The sequence below is a fragment of the Solea solea genome, chromosome 4 (assembly GCF_958295425.1).
Source record: "Solea solea chromosome 4, fSolSol10.1, whole genome shotgun sequence".
NCBI classification, from domain to species: domain Eukaryota; kingdom Metazoa; phylum Chordata; class Actinopteri; order Pleuronectiformes; family Soleidae; genus Solea; species Solea solea.
The window spans coordinates 1,799,350-1,820,413 of record NC_081137.1 but is presented as its reverse complement, the minus strand read 5'-3'; the positions used below and the strand labels follow the sequence as shown (position 1 = coordinate 1,820,413).

General features: G+C 41.7%; 1 protein-coding gene across 2 annotated transcripts in view; it reads left to right on the top strand.

The window, feature by feature from the left end:
* The window catches only part of klf8 (Kruppel like factor 8), a 64,372-nt gene extending 43,681 nt beyond the window's left edge, over positions 1-20,691 (top strand). The window contains exons 3-7 of one of the 2 annotated variants that reach the window (XM_058626915.1): positions 4,984-5,256; positions 6,085-6,319; positions 10,550-10,661; positions 14,939-15,078; positions 15,478-20,691. In XM_058626915.1, coding sequence (XP_058482898.1) covers positions 4,984-5,256; positions 6,085-6,319; positions 10,550-10,661; positions 14,939-15,078; positions 15,478-15,659 — 942 coding nt within the window. In that variant the 3' untranslated portion in view covers positions 15,660-20,691. Of the gene's footprint in view, positions 1-4,980; positions 5,257-6,084; positions 6,320-10,549; positions 10,662-14,938; positions 15,079-15,477 lie in introns of both variants that reach the window. The other variant, XM_058626914.1, reaches the window with a different exon arrangement.
* Positions 20,692-21,064: the final 373 nt, after the last annotated feature.

Sequence of the window (21,064 nt, the reverse complement as noted above, 5' to 3'; positions counted from 1 at the left end):
ATGTGAACTCTACACTATGTTTATAACACGCTCGCTACATGATATTCCTGCTACACGGCCGTATGTTGCAGGGAAACTACAGTTTGTGTTGCTTTGTAAGACGCACAGTCGTCTACACCAAAGTCCATAGAGAAAATAAGCGATTTTACCTCCTGTCACACAGGTGTTGTTGATCCACTTGCTTTCACTCTTAGTACATTTTAAATGTGCTATTTTACACCTTTGGGGTTTGAAATGGTCCGTTTGGAATGGTCAAAGTGACACAGCCTTACTGAACGCGGCGGCGGTACACCAGCGGCTCCCTGTGTTCCTGTGAGCTTAAATCGCTGGTTTTGTCAATGGGCTTTGGTGCACGGGAGCGACATGTGACAAAAACTTCCGTTTCCTGAAATGAAGCACTGGATATATTCTTTTAGATTGTGTAGACTTAATATGAATGATTCTTTTTTAGTTTGGGGCTTTTATTAAGTGGCTAAAATTAGTCTTCTTTAGGCTTTTTCCCCAAAACTTCTTCTAATATTGTTTGATTTGATTTAATGTTCTAACCCATAAGGGTAAAATACATAAAAAACCTGACCTGCACGGCTGTAATTAAGTAGGTTTTGCCTCAAGGCCCTCGCTGTGTGTGTGTGTGTGTGTGTTTGGGACGATAAGTTACTAAGCACCCAGGAAATCAACACTGGCAACTCCTATTAGGTAACATCAGGGTTGAGAGTCCATGTTCACGCCGTGTTGGGATCAGACTGCGAACAGGTGGGTGAAGCGGAGCGCGGAGTAGGCTTACGGTTTTAACGCAGGGCGGGGGCAGTTGGGTGTTTTTTTGGGTGGGTCCGGCTGTAAGAGGTGGAACGCACACGTGTGTGTGTGTGAGATAGGTGGGGCCGCGTGCTTCGTGGTTAATATCTCCCCCAGCTGTTGTTTTTCCCCCCTCTCTCTCTCTCTCTCTCTCTCTCTCTCTCTCTCCCTGTCTTTATTATATCTTCCTTCACACTCCCGGCTCTCACTCACTCACCCTGTTTGCGTACTTACACACATGTGACACGTTGTTATGATGACGTGTCGGTGACGTGTGTGTCCGAGGTCGCGGGACTGTTTTTTGGCACCTTTCCCGCGGGGGTACCAGAGTGAAACGGTACAATACGACAGACTGCTGACCATCGGTGTTTCTTCAACCACCGACAATCGTCACATGCTACTCAAGGGAGACGTAGGATGTCATAGCTCCACCCCCCCAGATCCTTAATCTTGAAGCAACAGCGCCACTTACAGACCTGGAGTGTGTACTACATCGCTTTGAGTCGTTTCAGGGTTTTTTTTCCTGTCGTATCGAAATCGACTTTTTAGTCACCCGGAAACAGCCATTATGTAACTTTGGGGCAATGATGATGTCATTTCCTGTCCTTGTCCCTGCTTTTTTTATGCAATGTGCCTGTGCGTTACAGTGTTACAGTGCCACATACAGACCTGGCATATACATGACTGCGTTTATGTTTGCGTGTGAAGACATTTATTGAAATGATGCCGTTTTTACACCAGGAAAGTTCTGTATCTACAAGGAAATAGACATTTCTTGATGAATGAAGCCTTTTTTAGTGAGTTAGTTAGTGTTGGTCTTTAGCTGTGTTTCAACAGCAGTTGTCTCCTTCCTTTTCATCCTCTCATCACAGTTTATCCCGTGGATTCCGATTCTGACTTTCACGAGTGTCAGATTTGGTTTTATTGACCAAAGATTGACTCTGGTTTTCCACAGTAGGAGCGGTTCGCAGACTCTAACATATATTATGGTCGTGTTACGTCCTTATAATGTGTTGTTTCAAAGGGAATTTTGAGTGCGAGCTGTCGTTTACGGCCCCAGTTGTCATAAAACCTGTCGTATTTGGACTTAAAAAGGGCTCATTCACTCAAATCCTCAGTGAAACTGGGACTTGGGTTCAGTTTGTGGCTGCAGTGATTCTTTTAGGAAGGGAAAAAGTTGCTTCGCTATTGATTTAAATAATAAATTCTCCATATTTTATACATTGTGCAGTAATCACCATGTTATTAGCGTCAGCAGAGCTTTGCTGTTCCTGTAGGAGACCCAGCGATGATTGTTTGAAAGGTGAACCGAGGTCCGGTCCCGCAGGTTGTCACGACTCCTGCGTCATTGTCTGAGTGAAATACAATGACGTGTGTTTTTTTCTCCCGTGTGCTGAGACAGAAGGAACAATGAAGCGTTCAGTCAGAGGCGTGGCCTCCACTCGTCGCTGTGTTGAGTCACAGCTCAGTTTGACCTTTGACACCATGGCACTGTTTCCCAGTGGTGCCAATTTCACCGTACTTTAATGTCTTTGAACAACAAAGTCAAATTGATTCCATGTGAACCTCAGTTGAGAGAAATAAGGGTTTGATGAATCAATTGTGAAAATAATTGTTAGTTGCAGCCCTGCTCTTAAAATACCTGATGTATTGCAGTTTTTTCAGGACGTTCATTTTTGAAGGGCTCATCACCTGTGACGCTTTCAAATCTAAATATAAGCAATTTACACATTTACAGCATTTTGACAGAGTGTGTGTGTTTGTGTATTTGTGTTTCTTGGCTGCAGGTTCAGACACGCGTTCATGTGTGTGTGTTCCAGTTCAAGAAAACTCCAGCTGTGACTCTTGCAGTGATATTAAATAATAAATAAACACATTTTTAATTGAATAACGAACGTTATCCTGATCATAATCAGTTAAACTGTGGATTGTTTTCTCGTCGGGTCCAGAAAACTTCAAAATAATGAAGTTCTCAAACGTCTGTTTTTTGTCCATAAACCAAAACGACTCCGTTTTAATGATTTCTTTTGTTATGTGTTGTGAGTGATACTATTATATATTATATAATAGTATATATTATATTATATATACGATATATAACGCTGGAAAATGACCCCGGAAATTCCGATTTCTGACTACAAGCATTTCACCAGTTTTCCAAAGGTAGCATTTTCAGGCTCTGAAAATTCCAGTTCTGTGTTTATAAAAAGCTGTTACTATAAAAAGAACGTTGTTTTTCGCGTCATGTATTGAAAATAAATGGAATATCGAACCCTTGCGACATGAAAAACAATAACAATACAAACAAGAACAACACAGTAACTGTGTTTAAATGTTACAAAAGTTGTATTCTTATGAAACGTGAGTGAATCGGGCCTAAATCTCCAACATGCAATATTTGATTTTGGTTTTGGTTTCATGTGAGAAACAGTGAAAAGAAAAGAGGGGAAAAGAAAGAAAGAAGGAGAGAAAAACAGCGTGTGGGTGGAAGTGAAGCCAGAGAGATGAGATGAGAGGGTGAGGTGGCACGAAACAAAGGTGTGGCTGATCTCAGGAGTGAGAGAAGGTGCAGGGAGAGGCGGAGGAGGTGTGGAGGAGAAAGGTGAAGGGGGTGTGGTCACGCTAGACGAGCAGGGGGAGAAGAAGAGGAGAGGAGGAAGAGGAGGAGGAGGAGGTGAAGTGATGGAAAGACGAACAGACTGGGAGAGAAAGGGAAAGGGAGTTGGTGGTGGGTGGGGAACGAGTGGAAAACATGGAGTCAGCTGATAGCTCCCAGTTTCCATGGCAACGCTAAGCCTTTCCCACCCACTCTCTTTCTCCGTCGTCTCTTTCTCCTCTCTCTCTGCCTCACCCACTCCCTCACTTCTCTCACACACTCATGTTCTGTCTTTTTTTTAGAGCCGTGTTCACAATCATCTTATAGCCTAGCTTCCTTTCCTTTTCTTACGTGCATCCTTCATTCATTTGTTCTGTGTTGTCTTACCTTGTTCCCTTCCCTCTCACCTTGGTCACTTCATTTCCTTTGCTTTCTCATTTCCTTTTTCCCTTTCCCCCTTGTTCCCTTCCTTTCCTTTCCCTTCCCCTTCCTTTACCTTGTTCCTTTCCTCTTACTTTCCCTCTCACCTTGGTCAGTTCCTTTCCGTTCCCTTCTCCCTTGTTCCTTTCCTTTCCTTACATGCATCCTTCATTGAGGTTGTTTTGTTTGTTTGGTGTTTTCTTACTTTGTTCCTTTACCTTTATCCTTCCCTCTTACCTTATTCCTTCCTTCTCACCTTCTTTCCTTTCCTTTCCCTCAAACATCCTTTATTAATTTGTTTGGTGTTGTCTTACTTTGTTCCTTTTCTTTTTCCTTCCCTCTAACCTCGTTCTGTTCCTTTCCTTTCCAAACATCCACACTGGTGTTTTTTTTGCTGACGACAGCAGGATGGTTCACTTTTATTTCCCTTTCTCGCCCTCTGAACTGTGTGACCTGATAAAAGGGCGTGGCTTCATCTCCACCCTCTCGACTTCGCCCAGAGCCAAACTGGGCTCAGCTGAACTGGACCAAGGCCAAATCTCTCGCTCTCTCTCTCTCGCTCTCTTACTCCAGTTCTACTTTTTTATCTCTCTCTCTCTCTCTCTCTCTCTCAGTCTGTACCAGTCTCTATGCCCGTCCTCCCCCCTCTCTCTCCCCCCCCAGTGTCCCACACAGCAGCCATTGTTCTTGAATGGCAGCTGAACTCTGGGTGCCTGTGGTGGCGAATGCGTCGCCCCATTCCAACCAGGGCGTAGTATGAACAAGTCTGGTCAAAGTCACATGACGAGCGTGTTGGATTCGAGCAGTTTATCAGAAACTGAGACGTTAAAGCATTCACTGGTTTGTAGAGACGCAATAAAATACTGTTTTTATTTACAGTATATCGTACTGTAGTACAAGTACAAGTTTGTGTTATGTAGCTTTATTTCCGACGCATCAGAAATATGTTCCCTTGATTTGTTTTGCCTTTTAGTTTTTAAAAGTTCATGTAATGTGTTTTTTAAATCAAGTTTTTGTTTCGTTTGTTGAAATCTAACAAATAACCAACAACAAACCAGCCCGAGTGCGAGTTAAGCGAAAGCTTACAACACAAACAAAGAAAAACACATGTTTTTTTTCTTGTTAAACGTCGCTAAAAATGAACGTTTTCTTGTTTTTCTCGTCTCCAGCAGGCGCACACGAACATCGACGGCCCGCAGCCGACGGACCTGAAGGTGAAGACAGAGTCCCCACTCTGTAAGACAGAGCCGTCCTCGCCACAGCCGTGTCCCGCCGAGGACCAGACGGAGCCCGTCGACCTGTCGCTCAACAAGCCGCGCTCGTCTTCGCTCTCCGTCTTCATGACGAGCACCACCACGGTCAACCCGGCGCCGAGCTGCATCATGACCCAACCCTGCCTGCCGGCCACGCCCATCACTTCGACAGTACAATCTATAGGCTCCATGGTAACTACAATGTCCCTCTACACTGTAAAAACTCTTTTAGTGTTACGATTTGATGTTATTCAAGAGTGCATGTGACTATTTATGATGAAAGGTCAGTTTGACACCAAATCCACTGTAATAGTATTATATTTAACTTAAAATTAAGCAAAAATAGTTCAAATATCACTATTCAAGAGTGCATTTAACTCTTATAGTGTTAAAACACAGCCAAACATGTTTAATTGAATACTATTCTAACTATTTTAGTGATAATTACACAGTAAAATACCTCTGGAATAGTGTTACATTTGATAGTCTTATTTGTGTTGTACTCTGAAATATAATTATTTTAACTAATTAAGTGTACATTTAAGAAAAATATGGCACTGTCCCAGAGTATATATGGGTTTAAAAGAAATTGGCGTCAAATTGACTCTGTAAAACTGTTAAATACCCTCTTACAAAGCGGTATTTTAACATTTTCTTAAGTTTAATGTAACACTGTTCCAAAGTACATTTGATCCTTTGATCCATAGAGCATTATTTCCTTTCAAAATAGTTCATTTTAACTCTTCACTCATAGTTTAGCAGTTAAACATTTGGTTATTTTCTGGACTAATCTTATATTTAACAGTTGTAGCTGTATTTGAACACAGAAAGAGTTAAACACGCTCTTTGAACTGTTATTTATTTATATATCATATAATATAGTTTTATATAAACAGTTATTTAACACTGTTCCAAGGTATATTTAGTCATCAAAGAAACTGGTGTTAAAAATGTACTGTGAGAACAGTTAGAGCAGCCGTTCATTTCCGTCTCTCTCTCGCCGTTTCCCCTGCGCTCCAGGTTCTGTCGCCGGGCTCCATCCTGGCCACGCAGGGCGCCGGCGGGCAGCAGATCCTGCACGTCATTCACACCATCCCCTCGGTCAGCATGCCCAGTAAGGTGGGTCAGCTGCAGACCATTCCCGTGGTGGTGCAGTCACTGCCCGTCGTCTACACCACCATGGCCACGGACGGCGTCGCCACGGCAGCCATCACCGTGCCGCTCATAGGCAGCGACGGACGCTCGGAAGGATCTGGTGAGTGATGAAAACTCTCCTGCAGTGATCGTATGCTGTGTTTACATCATGGTTTGGTTCAGTTTGGAATGGTACAGTCCTGGGTCAGGGCCGTAACACGATGAAAAACTGTCGCCAAGTCTTGGGTGGAGCTAGACTGTACCATTTTACTCTGGTACCTCAAGGGAAGGGTGCCAAAGAATGGAACTGTTGGGGCTAGGTTATTTTGGTACTATTCCTCATGGAAACGCAAGAAAAAACGTTAAATACGTACGATTCCATGGCGATACTTTCCATGTCCGTGTGTCGGCTACGGTCCATGTGACGTTAATGTTTCCGAACGTTTGATTGGCGATATCATGTCCCAGATTTTCCAAATAACACTTTTTATGTATTTTCACTTGCACAATTGTCATTACCAGAGGTTTCTTGAGTCGCCAAATAAATTAGCTGAACGTTTTCCCCAACATGACATGCATGGAATACAATTTTGATGAATTTATCACAAAGATATATCTTTTGTAATATGTTTGTAGGGTTTACCTCGTCAAAATATTAGGATGTGTTACAGAAATAGCAGTAAAAATAGTCAGAAATGTTTAATATTTTGTTAGTTTGTCATCTTTATGTGGTAGAGAGTCGGTTTCTGCACACATTTACCAAATATCCTTTGGATCCGATGATTTCTTGAGTAGATTCTTACCAAAATTGACTGGGAACAAACTTGGGTGATCACTGACCCATCACAGAATGTTCGGATTGATCCTTCAAAAAAAGCTGGAGACAGGAAGAAAAAAAAAGGACTTTTACTTTGTTTCATCATGCATGAATTACACTTTGCGCCCGCTGCTTCCTCAGGTTCAACAATCGATCACAGCGGAGCTAAATAACAGATCATAAAGTTGTCATACTTTAATTTTTTTGGCAACAACCGGGTAGAAAATAAATCCAAGAAAAGTCGTTTCTGGGTCTGGGTGTTTTTATGTCGTTGAGTGTCACACACACTGTTCCTCGATGTCTCTCTCTCTCTTTCTCACGCTCAGTCTCAGAGGAACACACTGTGTCGTCTGACAGAGTTGGTGTGTGTGTGTGTGTGTTTGTGGTGTGTAATAACTCGCTGTCTGTGTCAAACTCGATGATTTCCATATGTGTCGGGAGATTGATGAGGAAGAAAAGTTTGAGAGAAAAGTTGCTGCTCGTCGCGGCCGATTCTCTTGCCCCAAAGTCGAGGGATTTCCCGTCAATCAAAGGTAGAAACTACAGAATCTCTGCCGAATAATTGCTGATTTTATGAAAATACAGTGAGTACAGAAGCGGGAAATATCTTTTCTCTGCTGCCAAAAAAACTCCCAGTCAGGTTCATCGAAGGTGTCGTCTGTTCCAGAGTAAACACCCTGGTGAAGCTCGGTGTTTCTCCAGGCAGGTTAACTTTTAAATTTCCCCCGGTAACATCCCGTTAATCTGATACAGATTATGAGGCAGTGGGTCCCTGGACACCAACTGGAAAAGGGAACCCCAGTATATGATTGATGGGCCCCAATTAGACATCTCACATAACTTCATCCATCCACCCATCTTCTAATGCTTTTTCCGTCGCCCAATCAGCTAACTGTTGTGGGTGGAGCCAGCTCTAGCTCCACCCTTACCGTACCATTTCAATCTGGTACCCCAAGGGAAGGGTTACCAAAGACTGGAATGGTTGGGGCCGGGTTGTGAAACGCATCTACATGGCGATACTTTCCACGTCCGTGGGTCGTCCCCTCTAAAGTGTACACTTTAGTTTACTATTATTATTCTGATGCAGTCAGATGGACAGTGACACGTTTTGTCTGTGACAAAGTCTTGTCCATGACAAAGGTTTGTTTTATATTCACTTCACAGAGATTTTAAATGATGTGTAGCATGTTCTTGTGCAACCACAGACTTTTGTTCAGGCAGGTTAAACCGTGAATTTCCCTGTTAGCATCTGTTTAGTTTCTGGTCTGCCTCAACTCAGGAATGTAAGCGAGAGAAGCGGCGATTCTCTGGAAGTCACACCTCGACAGACATGACGACAAACAACTCGACTGTTGACTCTTCAGCTGTTATTCTTGAGCGTTAATGCCATTTTCTACAGTGTAGTCATTGCGATCCGCCACATTGGTGTCTTTTAAAAAGTTAATTTCTGTCTTTTAATGCCTTTCTTTGTCTTTTTGTGTCTTAGTAGGGAAACAGTAGTTTTGTCTTTGTTGACATTTTTAATGAATCAACTACTTTTTTGTCCACATGGAACTGACATTTTGGGAGCTCAGAAACAATATTTTCGTCTCCCAGAGTGAAAAAAACTAAGGAAGGAAACTATGTCGTCCTCTCGTCGCTTCATGACAATTACAGCGCCACATACAGGCCTGGCATACATACTACAGTCGCTTTTGTGTGTATGAAGATGACTTCACGAGCTGATGTCGCGTGGATGAAAAGGTCGTTCAGGGAGAGTTCTGTCTCCGCGTGCAGCTGAAGACGTGAACGTGGCGATGGAAACTTTGAAAGATTCCGGTGGTTTGTGTAGGAGACAAAAAAAAGAGGAGGAAGAAGAAGAAGAGGGGAGGGGAGGGCGGGACGGGATGATGCAGATGGAGGTGTGAGGGAGGGGAGGAGGAGATGGGTCGTTTCGCCTTTGCAGCCAAGGAAGGCTGCAATGGTGGACGGGGGGGGGGGGGTGAGTGGAGGAGGCTTAATTGTCTCCAGAGACAAAGAACACTTCTTTTGGTTTGTGACCCTCCACACACACACACACACGCGGTGTTGCACACTTATTCTTCTCAGGACTTTCTGTTCATTTGGACGAATTCAACAAAGCCTGATCCATAACCAGTGAATGACTAACCTGAACCTAAACTTTAACCAGTTCCTCAAAAATGAGCTCCTGCCTCATTGGGACCAGGTCTTCTGGTCCTGACAGGGCCAGTGTTGATGCCAGAAAAATGTCCTAAAGAGGCGACAAATACAAGAACACACACACATACTGGATACTCCACCCAAAATTCCTTGCGTCACCCTCTCGTCCAGCCCCTCCCCTCTCGTCCCGTCCCCTCCCCTCTCGCCCCGTCCTCCTGCAGACTCCCTGGACTTTGAACAGTATGGCTGCCACATTCCTGCAGTCAGTCCTGCACTGTGTGTTTGCTGCTTTTGTTCAAGAACCTGCTGTCTGACCCCGGCGCTGAATATTTCACCATCGATGAAACAATATTGACAAAAATGACACAAGCGTTTAGCCGAGTTAATCATTTCACAGTTTCCTTCCGTTCAACTTAATCGAATCAAACGAAGAACTCAGTTATCGCGTGAGTCCGTATGAACGCTGTTCACACGACGTCAGAAAAACACATTATTGAATTTCTCAAAGTCGGACAAACACACCCTGGAGTTGAATTACTTCCACTGTTCCTGCTCCAGAGTTTTGACTCAAAAGTAAAGTTTGTAATCCTTGATAAAGCATTTTTGTAGTTTTTTAATAAAGTTACAAAGCGTAACATTAAAGCAGAACTCTGCAAATCCGATTGCTTTTTCCTCCTGTTTTCTCTGCAGAGCTCCCCCTACAGTTCCGGAGTGCATATTTTTACATCACCACCGTAAACATCCGTGCATCCATCGTCGACCTTGTTCGGCGAACACGGAGTCGTGGCCGGTCGGCATCTGTTTTTGTACGTTTCTGTGAGAAACTGGTTAGAATCCCGAGGACAATCCTTCAGAGATTTTATCTTTCCGTTCACTGCAAAGTAGCATCGCTTGTAATGCCTGCGCCACATTTGTCATCGACATCTGCTCACGTCTTCTCGGTAAAAAGGCGAGGGAGGGAGAATGAAAGAGAGGGGAAGGAATGTTTTGGTCTTTTAACAGAGCGAGACAAACACGACATAGAAAAACCACACAAACGTTTGGCCTCGCCAATTTTGTCCATCGATTCTTCTGCAGCCCAACGGACCACACCTAACAACACACACAAACACACACACACACACACACAAGAAGTGTGTCTTGTTAAGTTGCTGCAATCCAGACTTTGCTGTGAAGAAGTTATTAACCCCCTGCTGTTCTCCTCTGTCTGTTTCCACCCCTCCTCCTCCTCATCCTCCTCTTCTTCTTCCATTTTCTGATTTATCTCCCCACTCCGTCATCTTTCCACCATTTCCTCCCATTCCACCCTCCATCTGTCCAACATTATATCCTCTAATGTCCATTTTTTCTGTCTTCTCGTCCTCTTCCTTTCAGTTCGTATTAAACCGGGTTCGACGTCTCCAGTGGAGTATCAGAGTGAAAGTGACGCAGAGAGCGGGACAGAGTCCGGATCGGCCTCGCTCAGCAACCAGGGCCACGACGAAGGGTGAGTCTGTCATCACACCCTGAAAACAAACAGTTCTGTGACTTTACAGTTACTTTCTGTTCGGCGCTGAGGTCCGAAATTTGTCCAGAGGGACCGTCCGCGAGAACGCAGGAGACGTTTTGGACATTTCCGCAAACGTCTCCTGCTGGTATCCTAGTCAAGTTGGTAACACAGATAAATGATGCTCATTTAAACTTGTAAAAGTTGGTTATTTGGGTTTTTGCAAGTCATTTTTTGGGGGTTTTAAGCTTTTTATTTCAAGAGGTTTTCAAAATAAAAGTCAGATAACTCATAAAAACAAGTAAAAGTAATACATATATATATATATATATATATATATATATATATATACATATATATATTTTTTTAAAAACAATTAGCCATTGGTAACTGGATTTGCTTTAGTATAGCCGTGTTTTCGTGGTGGAACGGTCCAGTTTGCTAGGTACACAAAGTACCAAGTTCCATTTTTTGGCACCCTTCCCTTGGGGTACCAGAGTAAAATGGTACGGCACATCCAGGTGGAGGTAGACTGGCTCCACCCACAATAGTCAGCTGATTGGGCTACCCGGTCAGCAGGCACAGCCCACACCCCGCCTACCTTAAGGTCCCAAACTGAACCTTTACCATGATGGAAACGTGGCATATGTCCACCTGCCGAGACTTAACTCTAAAATCACTCTGTGATAAAGAGTGATTGTCCAAGAGCGACAACAATAATATTCACAAAATAAATGTTTAACTTGACATGTGAAAAATTAAGTGTAGAGTCATCCCCGATGTTCCTGGTGGCCAAACACATTACCACAAAAGAACAGAAAATTCCCTGGAATTTGATAATAAATCAAATGTCTGCTTAACTTGGCAGGACATAAATACCACGAAGCATGTAAGTGCCAGCTCTATTATACGAGTGAGAAAAGCTGCAGAGGCAGAGATAATGTACAGCAGCAGCAGCAGCAGCAGCAGCAGCAGCAGCAGGGGGGTGTATGGGAAATGCAGTCTCCCTCCGTCTCTCTTGCCTGCAGTCTCCTGACTAATTACATTACTGCAGCGCTGCCATGACTGGACACTTCTATATAACCTTATATAACCTCATGCAACCGGCTGTGCAGCAGAACGCACTGGAAACGCCCAAGTGTGTGAGAGGGAGACAAGTGTGTGCATGTGCAGTGCTGAGAGAGTGTGTATGTGTGTCGACGCATGTTTTGCTGATCACATCGTAAACAAGGACATTTGGTTCTTTCAGAGGAGAACGTGGACATTTGAGAGGGTTTATGTAAGACCTCAACATTTTAATGACACCAAACACACACACACACACACAGAGGGAGGAGCCAGGGTGTGGCAGACAAAGGAGGTTTGGTTTTGTTTAAATTGAAGAATCTGTGTGAAACGTTAATGGCAGTGATTAGCCACGGACTCTGTCGCCATGAAGAAACAGCCACTGAGATCAGGGTCAGATCAGGGCGTGTCAGTGCCCGATCAGTACCCAAAAGCACGATTGGTACAGTCCAACGCGTTTTACGACACTGCCCTATCTGCTCCTCGCATGTGCGAGACTTACGTCAAATGTCGCGAGACTGGGAACGTGATTTTTACACCGGCAATATAAAAAAAACACGGACATTTCCATCACATGACAGCTGTCACATCGGTATTCAGGACACAATCACAGTGTGAGTGCGAACAAATCATAACGTACAGTATATTAGGCTAGCTATTGTTAGCCACTGTTAGCTCAATGGCTAATGATAACAAGCCTTATTGTGAAACAAAAAGGACAACAGTGCTTTTAACAGTTAAATGTAGCAGTGTTAGCAATCCTATGTCGGGGTTTGTGAGGTTCCTCCGACTTTCCGACTTCCCGACTTCCGACGACAACTGAAACACACCATCGTGTGTACTTGCTGCATAATTAATAATAAGTAGCTATTAAACATAATTATTATGTTTATGGTGTATTGTTGTGTGTTTAACAGACTTTAGGAGCTGGTGCTACGTATTATGACCCCTAGCTAGTAGCTAGTTAGCCCATGGCTAGCTAGCATAGCCTGTTGACAGTGTGAAATCAGAGAGTGTCTCTCTAATGTTTGCCAGTGCAGTGCCAGTCTGATGTCACGGCAAAGGAAAAAGGGGGCTAAAATTAGCTCGTCCACCCAGGTGTCATGTTTACATCGCTGTGCGTCAGAGCTTCGAGATCTCGTGTCAAAAACGCGACGAGCGCCAACATACTCACAGGGAGGGACAGCTAACACACACCAACACACACAGGCTATCAAAACAAAGTACAGGCCATTATTTACTCATTTCTCTACAAAAATATACACTCCAAATGAATTAGCGGAACTTTTAACACCTTTTTATGTAAAAATTATGAAACAAAACAATCAGTGTGAATCATTTGTGCAACATAAATCCTCCTGCAAATGTCAAGTTTACTAATATCAAGTGTTGAAATGACAATAGTCAGACATGTTATATTTCGCACAGATTTGCCCTCGACTTAGGTCACAATCGTGCTTGTGTGTGTCGGTCACGCTGTCGGAAGTTTGAGAAACACTGATTTAAGTTCATTGATACACATGACATTTACGGTTAATGTGTTCCCACAAGTGCAGGACTTCCCACAAGTGTGTGCGTGTGAGTGAATATCTTTTGTGGGGACATTTTGTCTGGGCCGTACAACTTTACGACCTTGTTTAAGGGGTTACGGAGGTTGGTTGTGATGGTTAAGGTTAGGGTAAGGGGTTAGGTAATGCATTATATCAATGATGTTTCCTCACGAAGACATAAAAACACATTTGTGTGTGTGTGTGTGTGTGTGTGTTCATTAGAAAGATCAGGACAGACCTCCTGCCACACCCACAGGGCGAGGCAGCTTGACTTTTAACAGAAATACTGGGTGCGGTTGGTGGTGTGTGTGTGTGTGTGTGTGTGTGTGTGTGTGTGTGTAAAATACACAGCATAAAATATAGACAATCAGAGAGAGAGAAGGTTTAATACAAACAAAGACAACAAGTGTTAGTGGTTACCAGTGTCTGTGGTGGTTATGTGCGTGTGTGTGTGTGTGTTGCTGGGCAGGGCCGTCCCAGAACTGTGGCGTAAACAAGGTTACGTAATCCAGTCTGCCGTCACACCTCCATGTCAAATGGCCGAAAGAAAGAAAGAAAATGTTATTGTTTCAATTTTTCCTCTTTGCTGATTAAAACAGAATATCACGTGACCCACACATTGACCTTTAACCTAATGATTTAAGGGGCGGTGGGAGGGACGTTTAAGGTTTTTTGTTTTGTTTTGTTTTAAAAACACATTGACTGTGGTTCAGTTTGTCTGTGGTCGGTGTTTGAGGAGAAATAAATCACAAAGGATAAACAACAAGAGAGAAAGAGCTGGGAGTGAGTGGAGACACTGTGTGCAGCTGTTCACTCTCTGACTCTCTGACGCCCCCCGGTGGCTGCATGAACACAAAGTCAAAGTCACCTGAGCTGGACGAGAGACAAAGACCGCTGCAAAATAAAATTATACAAATGTATGTATAAAATGTATAAGAAATACAAAATATGACCAAATCAGACTTGGTTAAATATTGTTTTATAAAATATTTGATAATCAGGGTTTATAATACAACTAATACACAGTTATAAAGAACCTTTTCAAATTTCTAAAGTAGTTTTTCTTCCCACTAAACGACAATATTTTTTACCATGATGATTTTAGTATCATCATGTTACACAGACAAATTGTTATCATGATATTTCAGCTCATATTAATCATTTTCCTTTTGATTTGCAGCTAAATTTGTTTGTATGTAGTTTTTATATGTATATAATATAATGTATAATCCATGTGTGATGAGCTAAATCTTGTGAATGATGACAAATTCATGAATTGTAAACAAGCATTAGAAACTATATAAATAAGAACAACAAAGAAACATTAAAGAACTAAATTTGACAAAAAAAATTCCAAAAATAGTAGAAACAATACAATAATGTAAAGTATATTAAAAAGATGGTTGTCAACGACGACAGATTTATATAACTGTAAAAATGTGTTTTTTTACTGGTAAATGTTGTACATTGTGTTTTTTCTTGTTACTTAAGTTGCGTTTGTGTTAGTTTTGTTCTTTGTTTGTTTCTCTAAGGTTCTTCTCCTGACACGTTTTAATATTCTTCTTTTTGTTTGGATTGTATGCTACTTATCTGTGCTAAACTAAGGTAACTGTTAGTGTTCTTGTCCTGATTGTTTTTTTCTCTTTTTAAATCTCTCTCCAGGTCCGTCATCGACTTAGAGCCCGTCGATCCCGACTCGCCGGACGTCAAGAGGCGGCGAATCCACATGTGCGACTATGAAGGCTGTAAAAAAGTTTACACCAAGAGTTCCCACCTCAAAGCTCACAGGAGGATACACACAGGTGAGAGTGCACAAAAACAAACAAACACATTGAAAAATAACAAACAGGATTTACATTATTTACCGAAAACAGCACATTTTTATTTATTTCCACAAGTAAGTAGTTCTTTCAAGTTTCGCCATGATAGTAGCCTCAAAACTGGATCTGGATCCTGCAGCCTGCAAGATGAGCACAGAGAGAGAGAGAGAGAGAGAGAGAGAGGGGGAGACAGGAAGGAAATGACACATGACACATATTCATACCCTGAGTGTGAGTGCACCACAGGAATTCCCCCAGCAGTCTCGGTCTATAGCAGCCTAATAACTAAGAGTGGGTCCAGGTTTCCCTGGAAGCCTAACTTTCAGGTATCCACACTTTCCTCCCGTGTCCTCACGTTCTTTGTCTCTGTGTCCTCCTCAGGAGAGAAACCCTACCACTGTACCTGGGAAGGCTGCACCTGGCGCTTCGCCCGCTCCGACGAGCTGACGCGGCACTTCCGCAAGCACACGGGGATCAAACCTTTCCGCTGCACCGAGTGCGACCGTTCCTTCTCCCGGTCCGACCACCTGTCCCTGCACCGCCGCCGCCACGTCATGATGTGAAATCACCCCACCCCCCAAAAAAACAAAAAAAACTCGACCTCTTTCCCTCGGAGGTTCCTCACAGCACATCTTGTACCAGTTTCCCTTCATCCTTCCTGGTCCCTTCCTCACCGGGCAGATTCAGAGGACACCGGCTGTCCGTCGTCCTCCTTGTCTTCATCTTGAAACGGCGGGATTATCATTTCTGTTTGTGTGACCAGTGGATTCTGTGATTTTCCTAATGTCACAGAATCTTGTCATCAGACAGAGACAGAAGGACAACGAGCAGCAGCGGCGACGTTCATCCGTCCATCATATCCATCCTGAGGAGAGGCGGAGACGAGGAAGGACATGTGTGTATTGTCTCTTCGCGCTGCTTGTTTTTTTCCGTTCATATTCACAGTTGGGAAGTTGCATGAAGTCAAAATTGTATAATTGAATTCAAAATCAAGTTAAGTAACATTAATATTAAGTAACCATGGCAACGCATATTGTTCAAGATAATTGCGATATCTTCCCATGTCCCAGGTGTTTGATACCCAAAATCTCAACGCTGACAAAAGTTTTTGCATAGTACAAATATTTAAACTCGAGAAACACCGAAGCAAAAAAACTGCAAATGTCTCGTCTCGTAACGCGGGCTTTGTCCATTTGACAGAAGCAAAACTCACCTTGACTTGCGTCTTTTGCGTTGAAAATGCGCGAAAAAGCTACAACATGCAAACAAGAACTTGTCCGTCATGGCTAACCACGTAGCAAGAGATGCTAATGTCGCTAAAGTGAGGTTGATGTGATGTTAGCTATTGTTGGGTGAACTCTGTCCAATTAAAAACATCGCTAATGGGGAGAAGAAACTTGTACCGTGTGCTACAAGGTGAAGCGACTTACCCACAATGCAGTTTGGCGAATACATTTTTTGCGTGTTTATCCAAGCTGTTTGGATAAAGTTATTCACAAATCTGCAGCGGCCTTTCAAAGTAAAAGCTTCCCAACTATGTGCATATTGGTCTCTGTTTGCCGTGGCATCAAGCACTGATGTTGCCCCGCCCCCTTTTGCCCCCATAATAACCCCGCCCCCCGCCCTCTGGTACAGGGAGCTACAAGACTGTGAACTTTATAAAGTTTCATTTGTTTTCATTGTTATCAATCAAGTTATTGTATTTTGCGTGCCCCGCCTCCTGCCCCGCCCCCTCGCACACACCTTTTCTAAACCTTCTTCAATAACAGTATTTGCTTTTTTTGTGCGTCGTCGTTGCTTGCTGTGTTTTTTTTTTGTTTTTATTTCTTTTTTGTCAGGTTTATTAACGGAGCAGCAAAGACAAAAATAGTTCAGATCATTTTGTTGTGAAAAAAAAAAGACACAAATAGTTTGAGGTTACGAGAAAACAAAACTCTCACGCAGGGAAACGGGGGAGCTTTGCTAAGTGAGTGTGTGTGTGTGTGTGTACAGTGAATGTGTGTGTGTGTGTGTGTTTTGAGACAAACACATAATCAGAATTTAAGAATTTTTACAAGTGTGTTCCGGGCACTTGTTGTTCTTTTACCTCTTGCCCGTCGAGCCTTAATAAACGAAGTCAATCTGAAAACCAGGGAACCACTGACAGGCGTATGTCTCACCGCAGATCGTTCACGATAAATCCAACATGTGTGTTTTTTACAGCGTTTGCTGTAAACGTTTGACTCCAGGAAGAGAGCGATGTCATGTGTTAAAGACTACCGACTAACTATTAAGTTAATTCAAATTAAAGAGTCAATAAAGTTATGTTTATTTTGAATTGTTGCGTTACCATAACCCAAATGACATAATGAAACAATTTCTGTTTTTTTTCCTGTTTAATCCATAAATTAGTAAACATAGTTGCTGATATCAGTATTCAAATTTCTTTATTGTCATATTTATTAAAAACAACAGTACTGTGGAGCCAAAATGGCCGCCGGTGGACGTCGGCTGTCAGTGGTTCTGGGGAAAGCTGGGCACTGTGTGGGTCCGTCAGGGGAAACTGAGCGCTCTCCTCACTAACATTTCTACCAGGGTAAACCGTTGGGTCAGTCCTCGGTCTCACCCGGACTCAGTTGAAGTGGACTGATCCTGAACCTGATCCTGTACTCTGACCCACGCGGTCCATGTCTTAACAGGAGGGGGGCCCTGTTTCTCAGCTCTCGAACTGAGCTGAACTTGATTATGCAACTTAAAACGCAGACCTTTGGTCGCCCTTCGTTGGTCGCCATGGCGACACTAGTTGTCCCGCTCACACACAGCTCACCCTAGTGGTCAGGAGGATGTGTGATGTTTTCTTTTTTTTGTTGTGCTGTTGAGCAAAATAAAAGCCTTGTGAAAAAGCAGCGAGAGCAAAAGTGTCACACACACACCTGACTTTTCATCGCATGAGACAGGATGATGATGATGAGGAGGATGATGAAGGCCTCCTGTGAGCTGAGTGCATGACATGAACAGGGCAGATTGTGTACTGTAAAAAAAAAAAAGGTCAAGATGAAAGAAAAATAATCCCTTTAAACAAAAGAAAAAAAGGATTATGTTTCTCTTTTCTTTCTTTTTTTGCAGTGCAGATTAATGCAGTGTTCCCATGTCTGTTAACACCCGCCCTCTGCTTCAAGCTAAAGGGCGAGTTCAGATTTTTTGTGGTTGTTTGAGGCACTCAAAGCGCCCCCTGTTCTGGTGACCAGTTTAAGAAACCAAGGTAATAATCCCAGAATATGAAAACAAGGAAAAAATACTCAAAATCTACACCAGCTTCTGTCTGTGATATCTTAAGGGCATTTTTGCCATTTAATCTCATCACTAAGACGCCTTTTCTTTGTGACCTACACCAAACTCCATAGAGAAAAACAACGATTTTAGCCCGCGGTGACACAGGAGCTGCTGGTCTCCTGCTGCCACGTTTGGTCAGTTTGTGTCACTTTGGCAAAAGCAAACGGAAGATTTCAAACACCAAAATCAGAAAAATAGAATGTTTAATATTACTTAGCAGTGGATCTAGTGGAACTTAGTGGATCAGTAACTCCTGGGTGTCGTGCCATAAAATCGCTGATTTTCTCTATGGAATTTGGTGATTTTACAGTGAGATAAACACATTATAAAGACATTTTAGACTTAAACTGGTGTAGATTTTTATTATATAAGCCTTTTGATGTTCTGGTCAGTATCTCATACAACCACTGGTCAAAAAACCCCTGAGCTTTCCCTTTGCAAACAACAAAAAAACCCACAAAACATATTGACGAAGCACATAGCACATCTTTCTAGAAGAGTATATACATTTTCTTTCTTTTGTAAACTGTTGATAAAGACATTAAGGACAAATAATTAAGAGAAATCCATGTACATAAGTGTATATAATCAAAAAGTGCAAAGAGTAAATGTAATGGGTGAATTTCTATTTTTAACACTGACTAGAAAATGTGAAAAAATCTTTGTTGTTGTTTTTGTTCCCTTCTTCCTCCTCCTTTGTTGGTTTTGATGAAGTGTTTCATCATGTGTTTATTATTATTATTATTATTATTATTATTATTTTTTCAAATCTAATAATACATTTTTTTGTAGTTTCTTAATAAGAAAAAAAATGGTCCCACTTGTGTTGTGCACACTCGTGTTGCATGGAGTGTCGCCTTCTTGTTTTCTTATGGTGACGTTGTTGAGCATGTCCGTGTGTCTGTGTGTGTGTGTGCGTGTGTGCGTGCGTGCGTGTGTGTGTGAAAGCGGGGTTTGTCTAAGTTAATAAAAAAAACAAAAAAAACAAACTCCACTTATTTAAAAACATTTTTTTTCAATTTGGCGTCGATTTACAACAACAACATCAGCTGCACTGCTGAATTAAAAGGTTTTGGTTTTTATTTCTTCTGAAGGTTCCGATGTTTTCAGGTCAGTCTTGGTGAAAATTTGTTGCTGCAAAAAACATATTTCACAACATGTTTTTTGAATATTTTGTTAATTTCAAGTTCCCCAAATAAAATATAGACAATGTTCACGAATGTATATTTTTTTTCATGAATTTGAAGAACAAAACAAAATGTATTTATTTTTTAAAAACATTCAGTCGGTATCAATGAAATTATGTTTATTTAACTTGTTCAGTTGAGTTTGAATGAAGTAAATTATTTGTTTTACCAAATTTACAGAAGAAACCCCCAACATAGTTGAACAGCTTGAGCTTTTGCCAAAATTATACAAGAAACATACCCCCCACTGACTTTAGAGGATGAAGGATGACTTTAGAGATGAAATGGCTTCTGTTTGCACTGAAAAATGACCGTTTTCAGAGGGTCAAAGGTCAGAGGTCACCAGATTTGACCATGAAATCTTATCCGCAAACTTAAATTAATCTTTAAATTTAAATTTTATTGTCAAAATCTCGATTATTCTGTTAATTGGAGCAAGGAAACTAGAAAAATTCACATTTAAGAGGCTGGAAAATCAGAATATTGCAATAATATATATAAAAAGCACTCAAACGCATAAATTGATCACTGAAATAGTTGCCAATTAATTAAGAAATTGCTATAATCAAGCCTAGAAGTGTAGAAAAATAAAATTAAGTTGTCTGCATTGCACACAACTCGCTATAAACCCTGAAAGATATTTGACAAAATTACAGTAATATATTATATAGATATAAAGAGTCTGGTGGATGTTGTTCTATTGTTTTTGTCATTTAATTTTCCTAAAACATTTCCGTTAGAGCACAAAGCGCCCGAAAACATCAACAACATGCATAAAATTTTCTTTCTGTTTTGTTTTTTTCTATTGAATTCAGTAACTTATGGGCCAGTACTATATTTACTCAGTGCAATGCAGTTATCACAATAGTAATACAATTATTAATTAATAATATTGTTTTTTTTTGTATTTGTACAGAAGAAATGTGTAAAGATCAGTGAGGAAAACGTGAACTTTTTGATACTGTGACACCTGGTGTTTAAAAAAGAAAAAAAAAGTCAGTTTCTCTCTGTACAGTTGTGATTATTTCGCCCCCCTCTCTTCTTCTCCTTCTTCTTCTTTTATAGAATTAAACACATGTTTTTGGTGCAATTTTAACTGTCTCTCTGTTTTCTTTGTTTTATTTGATCTTGTCATTTCCAGCTCAAAAATACACTGTGGACAAATAAGGGTTACACTCAGACATTTAAGTGCAAAAAATGTCCCATTGAAACCCATTCAAACTGCAGTTTTTCATCTCACTTCCATTAAAACATAAAATATGCATTTTATTATATCTGGTTGTCAATCTGGGCTTTTGCCTGGGATGTTATCATTTTTACTACTGTCCACCAGATGGAGTCATTTTTGGCCAAAGGAGAAATATGTTATTTCCATTAGATGGCACTATTTTACTTTGCATGTAGTATATTGAAACTTATAATATTTTCTGTATTATTAAATCATGGTATCATGAAGAAAACCTGGCATT